General features: G+C 41.8%; 2 protein-coding genes across 4 annotated transcripts in view; both read right to left on the minus strand.

Annotated features, from left to right (window-relative positions):
• The window catches only part of UBE4A (ubiquitination factor E4A), a 47,274-nt gene extending 44,604 nt beyond the window's left edge, over positions 1-2,670 (minus strand). The window contains exon 1 of one of the 2 annotated variants that reach the window (XM_007523615.3): positions 2,556-2,670. The gene's annotated coding sequence lies outside the window, so the exon portion shown is untranslated. The remainder of the gene's footprint in view (positions 1-2,555) is intronic. The other variant, XM_060179978.1, reaches the window with a different exon arrangement.
• Positions 2,671-6,445: 3,775 nt separating this feature from the next.
• Positions 6,446-15,191, minus strand: LOC103113993 (T-cell surface glycoprotein CD3 gamma chain). 2 transcript variants are annotated; one of them, XM_060179968.1, is made up of 7 exons: positions 14,995-15,183; positions 12,160-12,183; positions 10,696-10,911; positions 9,867-9,998; positions 9,198-9,241; positions 8,611-8,690; positions 6,446-6,623 (listed from the first exon to the last, which is right to left on the minus strand). In XM_060179968.1, the coding sequence occupies exons 1-6, from the start codon at positions 15,047-15,049 to the stop codon at positions 8,625-8,627; spliced, it is 537 nt and encodes a 178-aa protein (XP_060035951.1). In that variant the 5' UTR covers positions 15,050-15,183; the 3' UTR covers positions 6,446-6,623; positions 8,611-8,624. The 2 variants fall into 2 exon arrangements, with proteins under 2 accessions (XP_060035951.1, XP_060035950.1); XM_060179967.1 differs by lacking the exon at positions 12,160-12,183 and having other exon boundaries at positions 9,840-9,998; positions 14,995-15,191.
• Between the last annotated feature and the right edge of the window lie 1,245 nt (positions 15,192-16,436).

Consider the following 16,436-nt stretch of genomic DNA (forward strand, 5'->3'; position numbering starts at 1 on the left):
TAGGACAGAGAGAAATGGAGAGAGGAGGCGAAGACAGAAAGGGGGAGAGAAAGATAGACACCTGCAGACCTGCTTCACCCCCTTTGACGTGACTCAGGGTGGGGAGCCAGGGGCTCCAACCAGGATCCTTGTTCCGGTCCTTGTGCTTTGCGCCACATGCGCTTAACCCACTGCACTACTGCCTGACTCTCGATTTCTTTTTTTCTATCTGGCACTATATCAGTCACAAAACCCCAAACAAATACTTACCTAATGACACAACTAAGTAAATGTAATGTAAATGTAATAACTCCTGATAGTCTTCAAATTAATAGCAATACCCATAGTCCTAGTTTCAGGTAAACCTTCACTATGTCTTGGGTTGCATTAGAAGGTCAAGCTACTGTACTAGATATCTGCATATTTTTGGTATCTCAGTATGGGTTGAATAGAGAGGAGATAAATTTCTCTTCTCTTTCTTGCTGTCTTTTTGGCAAACAATAATATATTTTGTCCACCTCACTTTTACCTTTTTTCATATGTATTTCTATGCATAAGGGAAATGGGTTAACACTGTGTCTAATCCTTTTAGAAATGTTTTATTGGCTCCCTTATTTAATGGCAACCTTTGTGAAGAGGCCAGTTTAGATTTGGTCAATAGTTTTACGAGTATAAAAAACTGGCGCAGGGGTATATAGCATAATGGTTATGCAAAAAGACTCTAATGGCACACACCCATAAGCCAGAGCTGAGCAGTGCTCTGGTAAACAAAAGAAAATAAATAAATAAGAAATATATTATAGACTGCCTACCTAGCACCCTCTCCACAAGAAAATTCTGGTTAACAGGGTAACTTGATATTTTTGTTAGTTTTTACTTTTATTTTTCACTAGAGTACCACACAGCTCTGGCTTATAAAGATGCCAGAAGCTCTGGCTTATGGAGAAGGAAAGGGAGAGGAGAAGCAAAAGGAGGAGGCAGCAGTAGCAAAAAAAAAAAAAAAAAAAAAAAAAAAGAAACAAAGAAAGAAAGAAAGAGTTTGTTGAGAGTGGTGAAATCAGTGTAAAGCTGTTGTGTGATACAAACAAGCCAAAAAATAAACACCACCAATCCTTAAACTTTTGGATTTAATTCTTTTAAAAAATATTCATCTTGGGCGGGGGTAGATAGCATAGTGGTTATGCAAATAGACTGTCAGACTGTCATGCCTGAGGTTCTGAAGTCATATTCAATCCCCTGCACCACCAGAAGCCAGAGCTGATCAGTGCTCTGGTGAAAAAAGAGAAAAAAAAAATTCAACTTGAAAACAGGCTTCACACTGACATACTAGTAACTCCAAGGGTCTACATCTGTAACAGCTGTCTACTTTCTAGTCCTACAAAATTTTTCTCACCCTCTCCTGATTCAATCTTATTTATGAACAGAACTGAAAAACCCTTGGTGCCACTGTTACCTCTGAGAGAGGTGAACACATAAATACTCTAACATCAGGTCTGGTATTGTTTTTTATTTTTAATAGTTTCTATCTTTATTTATTGGCTAGAGATAGTGAGAAATCAAAAGGGTAAGGGGAGACAGAGAAAGAGAAAGCGAGACACCTGTAGCACTGCTTCACCACTTGCAAAGATTTCCTTCTGCAGGTGGGCACCAGGGACTTGAACCCGGGTCCTTGCACATTGTAAACATGCATTCAATCACGTGCACCACTACCTGGCCCCTGGTATTGTTTTTAAAGACAAATAATTTGCAAGCTGGGACTGCCAAAATAAAATGTCAATACATTAAGGCCGGGGGGGAACATTCATTCCACTATATACACCCACTGATTCTTTCAGGCCCTTCTAATGTGGTAACATACTTTCAACACATCAGCAGGATAGAACGATGTCAATAAGAAAACAGTATACCGTCCTGGGTCCTATTTCATCTTAGTAGAGTTTCCACGTGGAAACAAAGCATTAAATGACAGTGAGGCTAAACACATCTTGGAGCAAAACAAGGTTCCTCAAGGCACGCTGTAACAAATATAAGCTTCTGAGATGTGCTAACTCAATTTTAGAAGTGTTTTCTAAAACCAGTAGCTGAGGGAACATAAAGCAGATTACCGGGAAAGCTGAGTGATGAACCAAACAATTGCCTTAAGAAATGTCAATATTGCCCTATGTATTCAAGTGGTTTGATTACTGGAACTGGTGCTTAATTTTATCTTCTATGGCATCTGGCTGTCTTTTGTCTCCCCTTTGTAATTTCTCTCTCCAAATTCCATAAGGGATTCGTGGTAAGGAGGGAGACCCACCCATTCAGCGTAGCTCTACAGAGAAGTCAAAGATAATGCAAGGCTACTATTCCGCCTTTTTCCAGGAGGGGCATGGCAGAGATAGGGAGATAAGTCACAAACGGGAGGTGGGGAGGGACTGTAAAGGATTCCCAAATTAGACAGGTGAAGCTCATGAAGGATAGAACCAGGGTCAGGAAAAAGAATCCGGAAGATGTAAAAGTTAAAAGGCATGAGATTAGGAGAGAAATTCCCACCGCAGATTTAACGATCCCCTCCCCTCAAGCTATCCCTCTCTTACCAGAGCCTAAGGGCCAGCAGCGACAACACCACAAAGTATCAGCAGCTGAAGGGTTCCCACTTCCGACTCAGCACGGCAACCGGAGATTACGTCAAACTAGGCGCCGGGACTGGCGGAATCTCAACTGCGACAGAAACAGGGTGTAAACCCCCCCCCACCGGCGCAGCAATGACGCAACATCCTTTTCGCGCAGGCGTGTAGCTTGGGGCGGGGGAGGAAGTGGCCCTGGGTTGGGTTGAAGCCAAGTTCAGGTGAGCCGGAAATGGGGCTATGAGGAGCTCAGTGAACTTTCCAGGCTCTATTTTGGAAGCTTGCAGTGTAACCTCCACAACAATTCCTGGAAATACTCCCAACCTCTGTGGGCTTTTGCTCCCACCTCATGTAGTTTGGAAGCATTTGTTACTATTGGTAATATATGAAATGAATAACCTATATAATAATAGATGTGCTACTATAGTAATAATAGATTACTATTATTTATGCAATGACAACAATAGCAGTTACAGTACTAAAAATTATGGATGGGGTTAGTAGATATCATAGTGGTTATGCAAAGGGACTCTAATGCCTGAGGCACCAAAGTTCCAGATTCAATTCCCTGCACCACCATAAGCCTGAGCTGAGTAGTGTTCGAGTTACAAAAAAAAAAAAAAAAGAATAAAAATTACTGGGAGTTTTGCATTCCTATTAGGTGCTAGGCAATATGTAAATGGGACACATAAAAGGAAACTGCCATGATCAGGGAAGCAGTGCTGTGATGTCTCCTGTCTTTCTCCGTATCTGAAATTAACAACAACAAAATGCTAGGAGCAGTGGCTTACTCAGGTACGAGTGCTCAGAGGAAATAATAATGGGGGGGGGAATAGTATACATTTCTTTGCGTACTACCTAATACCTAGTAAGAGCACTGCATTGGTGGTTGGGTGGTAGCGCAACAGGTTAAGCGTACATGGCGCAAAGGGCAAGGACCACCGACACAAGGAACCCGGTTCGAGCCCCTGGCTCTCCACCTGCTGGGGGATCGCTTCACAAGCGGTGAAGCAGGGCTTCAGGTGTCTAATCTTTCCCCTTCTCTCTCTTCCTTTCCTCTCTCGATTTCTCTCTGTCCTATCCCAACAACAAAGACAGCAATAACAAAACAATAAACAATAAGGGCACCAAAAGGAAAAATGGCAGTGGATTTGAGTGCAGGCACTGAGCCCCAGCAATAACCCTGGAGGAAAAAAAAAGCACTGCATTAAAAAATAATAATAATAACCTGAACTGGAGTTGTTGTATTGCACCAAAGTAAAAGACTCTGGGGTGGGTGGTGGGAAGAGTACAGGTCTCTGTACTCATCAAAAGGATGACAGAGGACCTAGTGGGGGTTGTATTGTTATGTGGAAAACTAAGAAATGTTATGCATGTACAAACTATTGTATTTACTGTTGAATGTAAAACATTAATCCCCCAATAAAGATATTAAAAAAAATAATTTAAGAAAAGGATCTGGGTTTGGGCCCTGGGTCACCCCCTGAGAGTGTACTCAAGGAAGAAGCTTCACAGGTGGTGGAGCAGTGCTGGGGTGTGTCCTCTCTCTCCCTCTGTCTTTTCCTATTGCTAGGAATGGTGGACTTGTACAGGCACTGAACACCTGCAATGACCCTGGTGTCTCTCTGTTATTCTCTCTCTCTTTCATACACACACAGACACACACACACAGGAGATTTTCTGTATATACTGGTATGAAATAATGTGGGTCGGGCAATGGTGTATGGGGTTAAGCACACATAGTACAAAGCACAAGAACCTGTGCAAGGATTCCAGTTTGAGTCCCCAGCTCCCCACCTGCAGGGGTGTCACTTTACAAGTGGTGAAGCAGGTCTGCAGGTTTCTCTCTGTCTCGCTGTCTCCCCACCCCTCTCAATTTTTCTCTGTTCTATCCAATAAAAAACTTAGGTTTTAGGTAAAAAGCACAAGAATTATGTTACTTAGTGTGAAAAATAGGGGAAAGAAAAAATATGTGTACTTAAGAATTTGCTGTGGCCCAGGTGGTGTTTCAGTGATCAGGTAGAGCCCCAGACCTGAAGACATGAAAATTTGAGTTTGATCCCTGGCACCAAATATGCCACAGTAGTTGTCTCTTTCTCTTTCCGTCTCATAAGTAAGTAAGTAAGTAAATAAAACTGGGGTCTCCTCTGGACTACTTTTCCTTTCAGATAGATGGATAGGAGGAGAGACACCAGTGCTTCATTGCCATAATAACTCTCATTTGTTGTTATAACTGGAATTATGGCACAAAAAATATTTCTTCTCTTTTTCTTTTTCTTTCTTTCTACTCTAACAGGACAGAGAGAAATTGAGAGGGGAGGGGGAAATAAAGAGTGAAAGAGAAAGACAGACACCTGCAAACTTGTTTCACTGCTCGTGAAGCTTCCTCCCCTGCAAGTGGGGAGCTGGGGTTTGAATCTAAGTCCTTGAACATGGTAATATGTGTGCTCAACTAGGTGTGCCACCACCCAGTCCCCCACAACACATATTTATTTTTAAAATTTATTTAAAAAATATTCATTTATTTTTCCTTTTTGTTGCCCTTGTTTTTCATTGTTGTTGTTATTGTTATTGATGTCGTTGTTGTTGTATAGGACAAAGAGAAATGGAGAGAGGAGGGGAAGAGAAAGGGGGAGAGAAAAATAGACACCTGTAGACCTGTTTCACTGCTTGTGAAGCAACTCCCCTGCAGGTGGGGAGCCTGGGGCTCAAACCAAAATCCTTATGCCAGTCCTTGTGCTTCATGCCACTTGCGCCTAACCCACTGCGCTACCGCCCAACCCCTATAATGCTTTATTAATCTTACACATATCTATAAGAAACTATTATATTGCTGCCTGGGATGAAGCATTAGACCCTCAATTATTAGGTCCCATGTTTGATCCCTAGCATACATGTGCCAGAGTGATGTGCTAGTTCATGTTCTCTCTCATTAATTACTAATTTTTTTTTTGGCCTCCAGTGTTATCAATAGGGCTTGGTACCTGCACCATGAATCCACTGCTCCTGGAGGCCATTTTTTCCCCTTTTGTTGCCCTTGTTTTTATCATTGTTGTGGTTATTTTTGTTGTCATTGATGATGTTGTTGGACAGGACAGAGAGAAATGGGAGAGAGGAGGGGAAGACAGAGAAGGGGAGAGAAATACAAAAACCTGCAGACCTGCTTCACTGTTTGTGAAGTGACCAACCTGCAGGTGGGGAGCTGGGGACTTGAACTGGGATTTTTACTTCGATTCTTGTGCGCTTAACCCGCTAGCTTCCACCCTACCCTCAATTAATATATATATTTTTTTGCCTCTAGGGTTATTGCTGGGGTTCCTGGAGGCTATTTTTACTCTTTTGTTGCCATTGTTGTTTTATCATTGTTGTGGTTATTATTATTGTTGTTATTGATGTCATTGTTGTTGGATAGGATAGAGAGAAATCAAGAGAGGAGAGGAAGACAGAGGGGGAGAGAAAGATAGACACTTGCAGACCTGCTTCACCGCTTCTGAAGGGACTCCTCTGCAGGTGGGGAGCCAGGGGTTTGAGCCAGTGGCTCAAACTGTGATCCTTATATCAGTCATTGCGAATCGCACCATTGTGCTTAACCCGCTTCACTACTGCCCGACCCCCTAATTAATAAATTTTTGAAGAGAGAAATTGCTATGATGTTTGCCTCTTGGTAAGGCAACTGCCTAACTGGGGATGAAGGTAGAGAAAGACATGAGGAAGAGATTTCACAGTGTCTTTGAACTATATGAATTATGGCCTATACAAAATGTAAAACAAACAAAAAATCAAACCCCACATTATTTAACCTTTTCATTTTTCTTTTATAGAAATTCACCTCCCAACAGATGATACTTCTGAAACACCACAGGTTTTTACTTTACTTTTATTTTATTTTATGAACACCTCAAATCAGCTCTGATGGGCTTTCTTCTTTGGTCATTTCCGGTAACATCTCTCAGTTTACAGCTGAAAGTCTCTCTGCTACAAGTGTTTCAAAATTAATTGCTTTGCTTCTGAGAAATGGATAGGAGGAAGAACATCTGGCTTGAAAAAAAGAAAAATTGCATTTAATTCAGAAAACCAAATAATGCTTGGGCTCCACTTACTGATTGAAACTTCTGGAAGAAATAGGATCTTTAATTTCATGGTTGAATAGTGAGTCAATGAGTTGAATGGTGAGTCAAACTGAACTTGAAAGCTTGTCTTGGCACTAGAATCCCAATTATATGTGTCTTTACATCATGTTTATTATTTAAGTCAGTTTGAATTTGCTTTTTTTTAAAAAAAATGAATTTGCTTTTTTGTTGCATGCAGGCAAGTTCCAATGTACTTTCTTTTTCCTCTGTTTTTTCCTTCTCTCTAGTCTTTCAGTTTCTCCCAGGTATTCTCCTTTTGCCTTTCTTTCTTTTCCCCATTCTTCCTTCCTTCCTTCCTTTTTTTTTTTTTTTTTTTTGCCTCCAGGGTTATCACTGGGGCTTGGTGCCAGCACTATGAATCCACTGCTCCTGGAGGATATTTTTCCCATTTTGTTGCTCTTGTTGTGGTTGTTATTGTCATTGTTGTTATAGTTGTTGTTGGATAGGACAGAGAGAAATGGAGAAAGGAGGGGATGACAGAGAGGAGGAGATAGACACCCGCAGACCTGCATCACCGCTTGCGAATTGACCCCCCTGATCGGGAGTCCGGCGGTAGCGCAGGTGGCGCAAAGCGCAAGAACCTGTGTAAGGATCCGGGTTCCAGCTGCCCCTCCCCCCACCTGCAGGGGAGTCACTTCACAAGTGGTGAAGCAGGTCTGCAGGTGTCTAACTTTTTCTCCCCTTCTCTGTCTTCCCCTCCTCTCTCCATTTCTCTCTGCCGTATACAACAAATGACATCAATAACAACAATAACTATAACAATAAAAACTAAAAGGGCAACAAAAGGGAATAAATAAAATTTATAAAATAAAAAAAGAAACTTCTGATTGACTGGTTGGTTGGTTAAAAAGATAATATAGGGTGGAGGGTAGATAGCATAATTGTTATGCAAACAGACTTTCATGCCTGCGGCTCTAAAGTCCCAAATTCAATCCCCTGCACTATCATAAGCCAGAGCTGAACAGTGCTCTGGTAAAAAAAAAAAAAAAATATATATATATATATATATATATATATATATAGTAACAAATTAGGGATGATTTTTATCCTGAAAGAAAAAAATATATATGATATATATAATATATATTATATATATTATATATATATATATTCATCGTCACAAGGAGGATAGATACTACTGGCCTCTGGTGGATAAAGGCCAATTATGGTGATAAATATCAATGAACACTCCAAGTAGTTATCTGGCCCAGAATGTTAACAGCATGGATGTAGACAAGCTGAGAAGCCTAATTTAGATTCATTATCTCTGTTGCCTGAGGTTCTGAGAGGGTTTACAAATACAGATAAATAACACATTTTAATATTTTCTTGTGCCAAGAAAATCAGCATCAACCTCAGTTCTTTTTGAAATAGAACCTTTACAATTCGTTTGCAGCCCCACCCAATCTGATTCTTAGAAATATAGGGTTGTCAAAAAAGTCATGAAACACTTCTGCATAGAGAAACATAAAACAATACATCATAACTTTTTGACAACTCAGTACTTGGGGAAAATATGACAGATGAGACTGAAATTAGGAGGAAAGTTAATGTAAAAATGCTTTCATGGAAGTCAGCAGGTTAAGCGCAGGTGGTGCAAAGCGCAAGGACCAGTGTAAGGATCCCGGTTCGAGCCCCAGCTCCCCACTTGCAGGGGAGTCGCTTCACAGGAGGTGAAGCAGGTCTGCAGGTGTCTATCTTTCTCTCCCCCTCTCTGTCTTCCCCTCCTCTCTCCATTTCTCTCTGTCCTATCCAACAACAACGACATCAGTAATAACTACAAAAATAAAGCAACAAGGACAACAAAAGGGGATAGATAAATAAATATAAAAAATTATAAATAAAAAATTAAATTTAAAAAATGCTTTCATAAAATTGTTATAGAATATACTTACTCTTAGTCTGAAACTCATTTCCTCCTGGTTTTGTTTCCTTGAAGGTGGCTATATTGGTCATCTTCTCGATCCTTGAGGGGCTAAAAGGGACAACAGAGTCACACTTTTTTGTTTGTTTTTTACTAGAGTACTGTTCATTCTGACTTATGGTGGGGGGGATTGAACTTGGGGCTTTGGAGCCTCACACATGAGAGTCCCTTTGCATAATCATTATGCTATCTGCCCTACCCCGTCAGTTTTTCCCCCCAATCATATATAAATTAATTTGATGCTTATTTATTGAATTTTTTTATAAGCAGAAATTTGGAGTGAGTACTTTGTGGTCTTGGGGGCAGAAAAGGGACAAGGAGATGAAACTTTGTACATACTTATTTCTTTCTGTGTTCACCCAACTTTTTCTCTCTAGGTCAGTCCCTCTCAACCTTTGTCTTTATTCCATCCATCCTTCCCCAAAGGAATTTCATCATCTGGAATGTCCTCGATTATCAGCATAGTATCTTCCAAAAAAACTCCCTCTTTCTCCCACCAACCCTCAAAGTTTACCACTACTTATGGTAACCATGTTTATTTGACTACTCATCCCATACCTGGTAGAGCTGGTCATTGGACAACAGAATCTGCTTGTCTGAAGCTGTACAAAAAATAAACACATTCATACAATGGATAATACATTGTGTCAGGGAAGTAACTAGCAACAAAATTAATGAAATACAGTTACTTGCAAAAATCTCCCATCTTATGGGAAGATTATTGCTTAAAAGATGGCATACACAAAAGACGGTAGCCTAGGAATCCATTTACATAAAGAATGAAATATAGGCGAAATTAGTCAATGTCTGCCAAGATAATGCTCACTTTTTGAGGATAGGTAGAAGCTGAAAGTGAATGACCACAAGGGGGACCTCTAATATTCTCTTTCTTAAACTGAGTGCTGAAGTAAGGGATGTTGTCATGTGTATGTATCTATATGAGCTACTTGCCTGTGCTCCATGTACTTTTTTACATGTAGGTTTTACTTCAATAGGGAAAAACAAAACAAAAAAATCAGAGTTGAGTCTTAATTGGTAAATTTCTGGGTGATAAATACACTGTGAAGACACTAAGCGTCATTTTCTCCTGCCTCCAGAGCCTCACCTAACTGTGCTCATTAGCTACATGAACCAACCCAGTCTCTTCCATTGGGTCCATTTCCGTGGGAAGAAAGCTGAGGGTCCTAGGTGGTCTCATACCTCGTGTAAGTAAAGACATTCTATTACCTCTTGACTGGCGAACTCCATTCTGTCCAGCGATGAAGTAGACCCCAACAGAAAGGAAGAAAATGCTAATGATTTCAGCAAAGACAAAGCCAGATACAGTGGCTGCATTCAGCTCAATGCAGTTCTGACACGCTGCAGGAAAAGGGAGGGAAAAGCCTCTTTCAAGGTATGAACATTGTTTTGAATCTTTTTTTCTCTTATTTACTAGTAAGAATGCCTTTGTCTAGAACATCACACACTTCAACCACCTCTCAGGTCTTATGGCAGGGAATTGTGTGGGGAGATGCTTGATAAAGAATGAAAATCTTGCAGCTGGAGAGGTGGTACAGTGGTAGAGTTCAAGATTGGCAAGCATACAGTCCTGAGTTCGATTTGGCACTGTATATGTCAGTGTGATGCTCTGATTACATTCACTCTTCTCTCTCTCAGAGATAAATAAATACTAATAAAAATAAATGATTTTTATGTTAATTTGTTCCCCCAGGAGTCTTGGGGAAACGCATACATTTTTGTTACCAGAAACTATGTGAACTAGAAGGAAGACCAGATCTCCTTGTCCAAGTTCAACTGCCTTGTATATTTCACTGCTGTTTACCACATAAGCACCCTGTCTTCCCTACCCAGCCCATCTCTCTTAATATACATAGCTGACTATTCCAATCCATGGGGTCAACAGAAAGGTAAAGCTTTATAGGACTGGGCATTCTTTTTCAAGAAGCTGGAGAAAATTTTGTTAAATGAAGAAGAAAAAGTCCACTTCCAACAGGAAGCTAACCATAACGACAAGTATTTCTTAATTTCACAATAAGCACACCAAGGGATCACATACTTCTGTAATACAGCTGGATTTTTCCAGAGTCCTTTTCTCCTTTACACTTATATATCCCTCGAGGGTCTTTGGCACTACTTCCCAGATTCCATTTTTGTTTGTTTGCATTTCGAGGCATTATTTCCTGATTATTTTTAAACCATGTCACATTTTCATCTTTAATGCCACAAATCAGAAGTACTGTATCATCATCTTGAGTTTTCATTTCTAATTTTTCTGTAAAGGGAAAAACCGAAGTCTGTTCAGAATCTGCCTCTGGAAGGTCGTGTGGTAGCACAGAGGGATAAGTGCACATGGCGCAAAGTGCAAGGTCTGGCCTAATGATTCTGGTTCAAGCCCCTGACTTCCCACCTGCAGTGGGATCGCTTCACAAGCGGTGAAGTAGGTCTTCGTGTCTATCTTTCTCTCCACCTCTCTGCCTCCCCTCCTCTCTCGAGTTCTCTCTGTCCTATCCAATAACAACAACAACAACAAGGGCAACAAAATGGAGAAAAAATGTCCTCCAGGATCCAGGAGCAGTGGATTTGTAGTGCAGGTAACAAGTCCCAGCAATAATCCTGGAGGCAGCAAAAAAAAAAGAGAAAAGGGATTCGGACAGTGGCACAGTGGGTTAAGCGCATGTGGCGCAAAGCGCAGGGACCGGCATATGGATCCCGGTTCGAGTCCCCGGCTCCCCACCTGCAAGAGAGCAGCTTCATAGGCGGTGAAGCAGGTCTGCAGGTGTCTATCTTTCTCTCCCCCTCTCTGTCTTCCCCTCCTCTCTCCATTTCTCTCTGTCCTATCCAACAACGAACAACATCAACAATGGCAATAATAATAACCACAACGAGGCTACAACAATAAGGGCGACAAAAGGGGGGAAAAATGGCCTCCAGGAGCGGTGGATTCATGGTGTAGGCACCAAGCCCAGCAATAACCCTGGAGGGAAAAAAAGAAAAAAAAGAAAGAAAGAAAAAAAAAAGAAAAGAAAAAAAAAAAAGAATCTTGCCCCTGAAGTGTTCCTGGCCCAACAGTACTAGAAGACCATTACAGCAGTGCTTCTCTAATGCTACTGTGCACAAGCATCACGTGGGGTTAGAAATGAATGCGCATGCGCAGTTTGTATTCAGTAGTTCTAGGGAGGGTTGAGTGCTTCATCTCTAACATGCTCCCAAGTGATACTAATACTGTTGAGTCATGGACTGCACTTAGAGTAAGGCCTAGTTGCTACAGTCCTGCCTCTCTCAAAAGAACAGAAAAGTAATTGCTTAGTTATAGGAAAGCTGCCCTGAGAAGCCATTGTTGGCTACTGATTTGACTGATTTTGAAGAGTAAGCTATCACTCATCATCCCTTCCCTTCTAAGCTGTCCACTTATTCTTTTTTTTTTTTTTTTTCACTTATTCTTACAGAAGTGGTGTTAGGAAAAAAACTTATTTCCATGAAGTTCCTCAGAGTGAGGAAAGAAAGAAGCTAGTTCTCCTACCTTGTTCTGATGAGGCCGTGGCACCTGTAGAGACAGAAGAGAGGTGGAGAGGATCAATGAACATGGAATAGTTTGGATGTGGAGAGGATCAATGAACATGGAATAGTTTGGATGTGGAGAGGATCAATGAACATGGAATAGTTTGGATGTGGAGAGGATCAATGAACATGGAATAGTTTGGATGTGGAGAGGATCAATGAACATGGAATAGTTTGGATGTGGAGAGGATCAATGAACATGGAATAGTTTGGATGTGGAGAGGATCAATGAACATGGAATAGTTTGGATGTGGAGAGGATCAATGAACATGGAATAGTTTGGATGTGGAGAGGATCAATGAACATGGAATAGTTTGGATGGCCTCAAGTGCTTCCCCCACTTTTTTTTTAGAGCAGTATCCCCAAATGGAGTGATGCCAGACTCCACTAAGACTTGCTACCTAACCTAATTATATTAGGTTGTCAGAAAAGTCATGACACATTTTTTGCATAGAGAAACAGACTTTTCCGACAACCCAATAGTTTCATTCCCTCCCTAAAGTAGAATTCTGAACTAGTCATCTGTAGTTTGTTCATTAGCACTTGAGAGATAATCTATGTAAAACCATACTGCAGAATCACACATCCACCCAGGAAAGGTGACTTGCTCAGAGTAATCTTTTTTTCCTCTTACTAATGGCCTTGTCCTACTCTCTTTCTGACTATAAAAATATTTCTTTTTGGGAGTCGGGTGGTAGCGCAGTGGGTTAAGCACACGTGGTGCAAAGCGCAAGGACGAGAGTAAGGATCCCGGTTCAAGACGCCGGCTCCCCACCTGCAGGGAAGTCATTTCACAGGTGGTGAAGCAGGTCTGTAGGTGTTTCTCTTTCTCTCTCCCTCTCTGTCTTCCTCTTCTCTCTCTCCATTTCTCTCTGTCCTATCCAACAATGACGACATCAATAACAACAACAATAATAACTACAAACAACAATTAAAAAAGGGCAACAAAAGGGAAAATAAGGTTATTTTTTTTCTTTTTGTACCAGTCTTTGCAGAACCATTTGCTTGCTAGATGATTCATGTATCACAATAAAGTAGTAAATCCAATTAGATATTTAAATTTACTTAGATGAATTTTTGGTTGTGTTGTTGCTGCTGTTGTTGTTTTGCCTCCAGGGGGTATTGCTGGGGCTTGGTGCCTTTACTATGAATCCACTGCTCCTGGAGGCTATTTTTTCCCTTTTGTTTTCTTGTTGTTTGCTGTTGTTGTTGTTATTGCTGTCATTGTTGTTGGATAGGACAGAGACAAATGGAGAGAGGAGGGGAAGACAGAGAGGAGGAAAGACAGACGCCTGCAGACCTGCTTCACCGCTTGTGAAGCGACTCCCCTGCAGGTGGGGAGCTGGGGGCTCATACCAGGATCCTTAAGCCAGTCCTTGCGCTTTGCACCACCTGTGCTTAACCCGCTGCACTACTCACAGTTTTTTTTTTTTTTTTAAGATAGTGACAGGCAGGGAGACAGAGAAAGAAAGACAGAGAGAAAGACAGATATCAGAACCTCAAACTCTCCTTCAGTGCAGTAGGGGCCAGGCTTAAAGTTGAGTTACATACATGACAAAACAGCACACTATCAAAGTGAGTTATTTTGCAAATCTTATTTTATTAGTAACACTTTATTTAGTTATTTATCGCCTCCAGGGTTATTGCTGGGGCTTAGTGCCAGCACGATGAATCCACTGCTCCTGTCACCCATCTCGCCATTTTTGTTGTTTTTGGATAGGACAGAGAGAAGTTGAAAGGGGAGGGGAAGACAGAGATGTGGAGAGAAAGGTAGACATCTAGAGACCTGCTTCACTGCTTATGAGGCAACCTCCCTACAGGTGGGGTGCCTGGGACTCAAACCAGGATCCTCACATGGGTCCTTGAACTTCATGCTATGTGCACTACTGCCCCACCCCATTAGTAGCATTTTATGCTTCTTCCTTCTGAAGTTCTCTACTCCCATGGTTCACAGGGTGTTGCACACATCTGATTATCCTACTTCTTAGATAATTCACTTATCTTTGCATTGCAATTTTTTTTCTCTCACTGTTCCTTAAAGGTTTGGTATCCATACAATTCTCCCCACCCTTTGTTACCCTTGTTGTTGTAGCCTTGTTGTGGTTATTATTGTTGTTGTTGTTCGTTGTTGGATAGGACAGAGAGAAATAGAGAGAGGAAGGGAAGACAGAGAGGGGGAGAGAAAGATAGACACCTGCAGACCTGCTTCACCGCCTGTGAAGTGACTCCCCTCAGGTGGGGAGCCGGGGACTCGAACTAGGGGCTTGAACCAGGATCCTTATGCTGGTTCTTGTGCTTTGCGCCATGTGCGCTTAACCCACTGCTTTACCGCCTGACCCCCATTAGGACAATTTTATTCATCTTTCTATCTCCTTAGTCTGTCTCATTATAGACTTTTACCTATAATTCAGCTGACCAACTAAATTAGTGACTACTTTATCAGTCTATTCCTGACTCCCCAACTGTGAGTATAGGAACACATACCTTTTCTTTTTTGGGTTCCAAGTCTGTTTTTTTTTTAGGCTTTACTCATACCTAAGATGGCGTCGTTCTGGTGTTCTCTCTACTCAGTTAAGTCTTCTATTTGATTTCATAAGGACCCACTGGTCCTATGGAACACTGCATCTCTCTAGCTGAGAACAGTAAGAGGCTTCATTTTCCAATCCTCCTCTGAACTCTAGGTTCATAGCTGAGGTAGACTCAAGATTAAGAGTCCCAATGCCCTTTTCACCTGTTGATGACCTCTTCTTCCCTTGAGCTCTTCTCCAGGCTGCAAGACCCCCTAGTGGCCCCTTACCTTGAAGAAGAATGATAGCCAGGATGAAGCCAGCCAGGCCCTTCCCCTGCTCCATGTCAATTTCTGTCTTTTACAAGCAGAAGCCTGAGTAGCCCTTAGCAGCTTGAGCAGTAGCTAGCCTGGCTCCGCCCCTGCATCCTTTGAGCTGGGGCCCCTGTGAGAAACCAATATTGCAGAGCCTCCAGACTGTGCTTCAGATGTGGGCACCTGGGACTTCAGCAGGGCGGCGGGTGCAACTGTTTCTTACTTTTCTGTTAAGGAGTAAAGGGTGGGGGCTGTGAGGATGGAGTAAGAGAGAATGTTGGATTCTCATCTCTGAGACTTGAACAGCATATGCAGAGGATCAAGAGTTTAAAACAACACAACGATCATGATTAAATACACACAGCTCCCCCAAAGACCTACAAGTCATTTCCCCCCGTTTACATAGAAAGAAGTTATGGAGGGGCCAGGTGGTGGCACACCTGGTTGAGAGCACGTATTACAATGTGCAAGGACCCGGTTAGAGCCCCCGGTCCCCACCTGCAGGGGAAAGCTTCATCAGTGGTGAAGAAGGGCTGCAGGTGTCTCTCTGTCTCTCTTCCTCTCTGTCACCCCCTTCCCTCTTGATTTCTGGCTGTCTCTATCCAATAAATAAAGATAATAAAAAATTCTTAAGCACAGGTGGCGCAAAGCACAAGGACCGGCATAAGGATCCTGGTTCGAGCCCCGGCTCCCACCTGCAGGGGAGTCGCTTCACAGGTGGTGAAGCAGGTCTGCAGGTGTCTATCTTTCTCTCCTCCTCTTTGTCTTCCCCTCCTCTCTCCATTTCTCTCTGTCTTATCCAACAACGACAACAACAATAATAACTGCAACAATAAAAAAACAACAAGGGCAACAAAGGGAATAAATAAATAAAATAAATATAAAATTTAAAAAAAAAATCTTTAAAAAAAAAGAAAGAAGTTATGGTTCAATTATCTGTGTACTAGCAACAAATTATAATAAATTGTCATCTGTGGGGGGAAAAATCGCACTGAGAATCTCCTTGGGTGTTGGGTAGCAGAGGGCTTGGTTCCTTTAAATTTATTGAGATGCAGTTTATTTTGAAATTTGTTTATTATTGTTATTACTATTTTATCAGTGTTATGCTCAGTTCTGGCTTATGGTGGTGCCAGAAACTGAATCTGAGACCTTAGAACCTCCTGTATAAAATTTTTTCCATCGGGAGTCGGGTGGTAGCACAGCGGGTTAAGTGCACTTGGCGCAAAGTGCAAGTGCCGGCATAAGGATACCGGTTCAAGCCCCCAGCTTCCCACCTGCAGGGGGGTCGATTCATAAATGATGAAGCAGGTCTGCAGGTGCCTTTCTCTCCCCCCCTCTGCCTCCCTCTTCTCTCTCCACTTGTCTCTGTCCTTTCTAACAATGACATCAATAACAACAACAATAACTACAATAATAAT

This window comes from Erinaceus europaeus, chromosome 20 (assembly GCF_950295315.1).
Source record: "Erinaceus europaeus chromosome 20, mEriEur2.1, whole genome shotgun sequence".
Classification (NCBI taxonomy): domain Eukaryota; kingdom Metazoa; phylum Chordata; class Mammalia; order Eulipotyphla; family Erinaceidae; genus Erinaceus; species Erinaceus europaeus.

Bases quoted from the DNA above. Each gene is read 5' to 3' on its own strand.
- LOC103113993 (XM_060179967.1), bottom strand. From the start codon at position 15,049: ATGGAGCAGGGGAAGGGCCTGGCTGGCTTCATCCTGGCTATCATTCTT. The intron at 10,912-14,994 runs GTAAGGGGCCAC...TTCCCTTTACAG, and splicing joins GGCTATCATTCTTCTTCAAG to AAAAATTAGAAATGAAAACT. The intron at 8,691-9,197 runs GTATGGGATGAG...TGTCCCTTTTAG, and splicing joins CCAATGACCAGCTCTACCAG to CCCCTCAAGGATCGAGAAGA.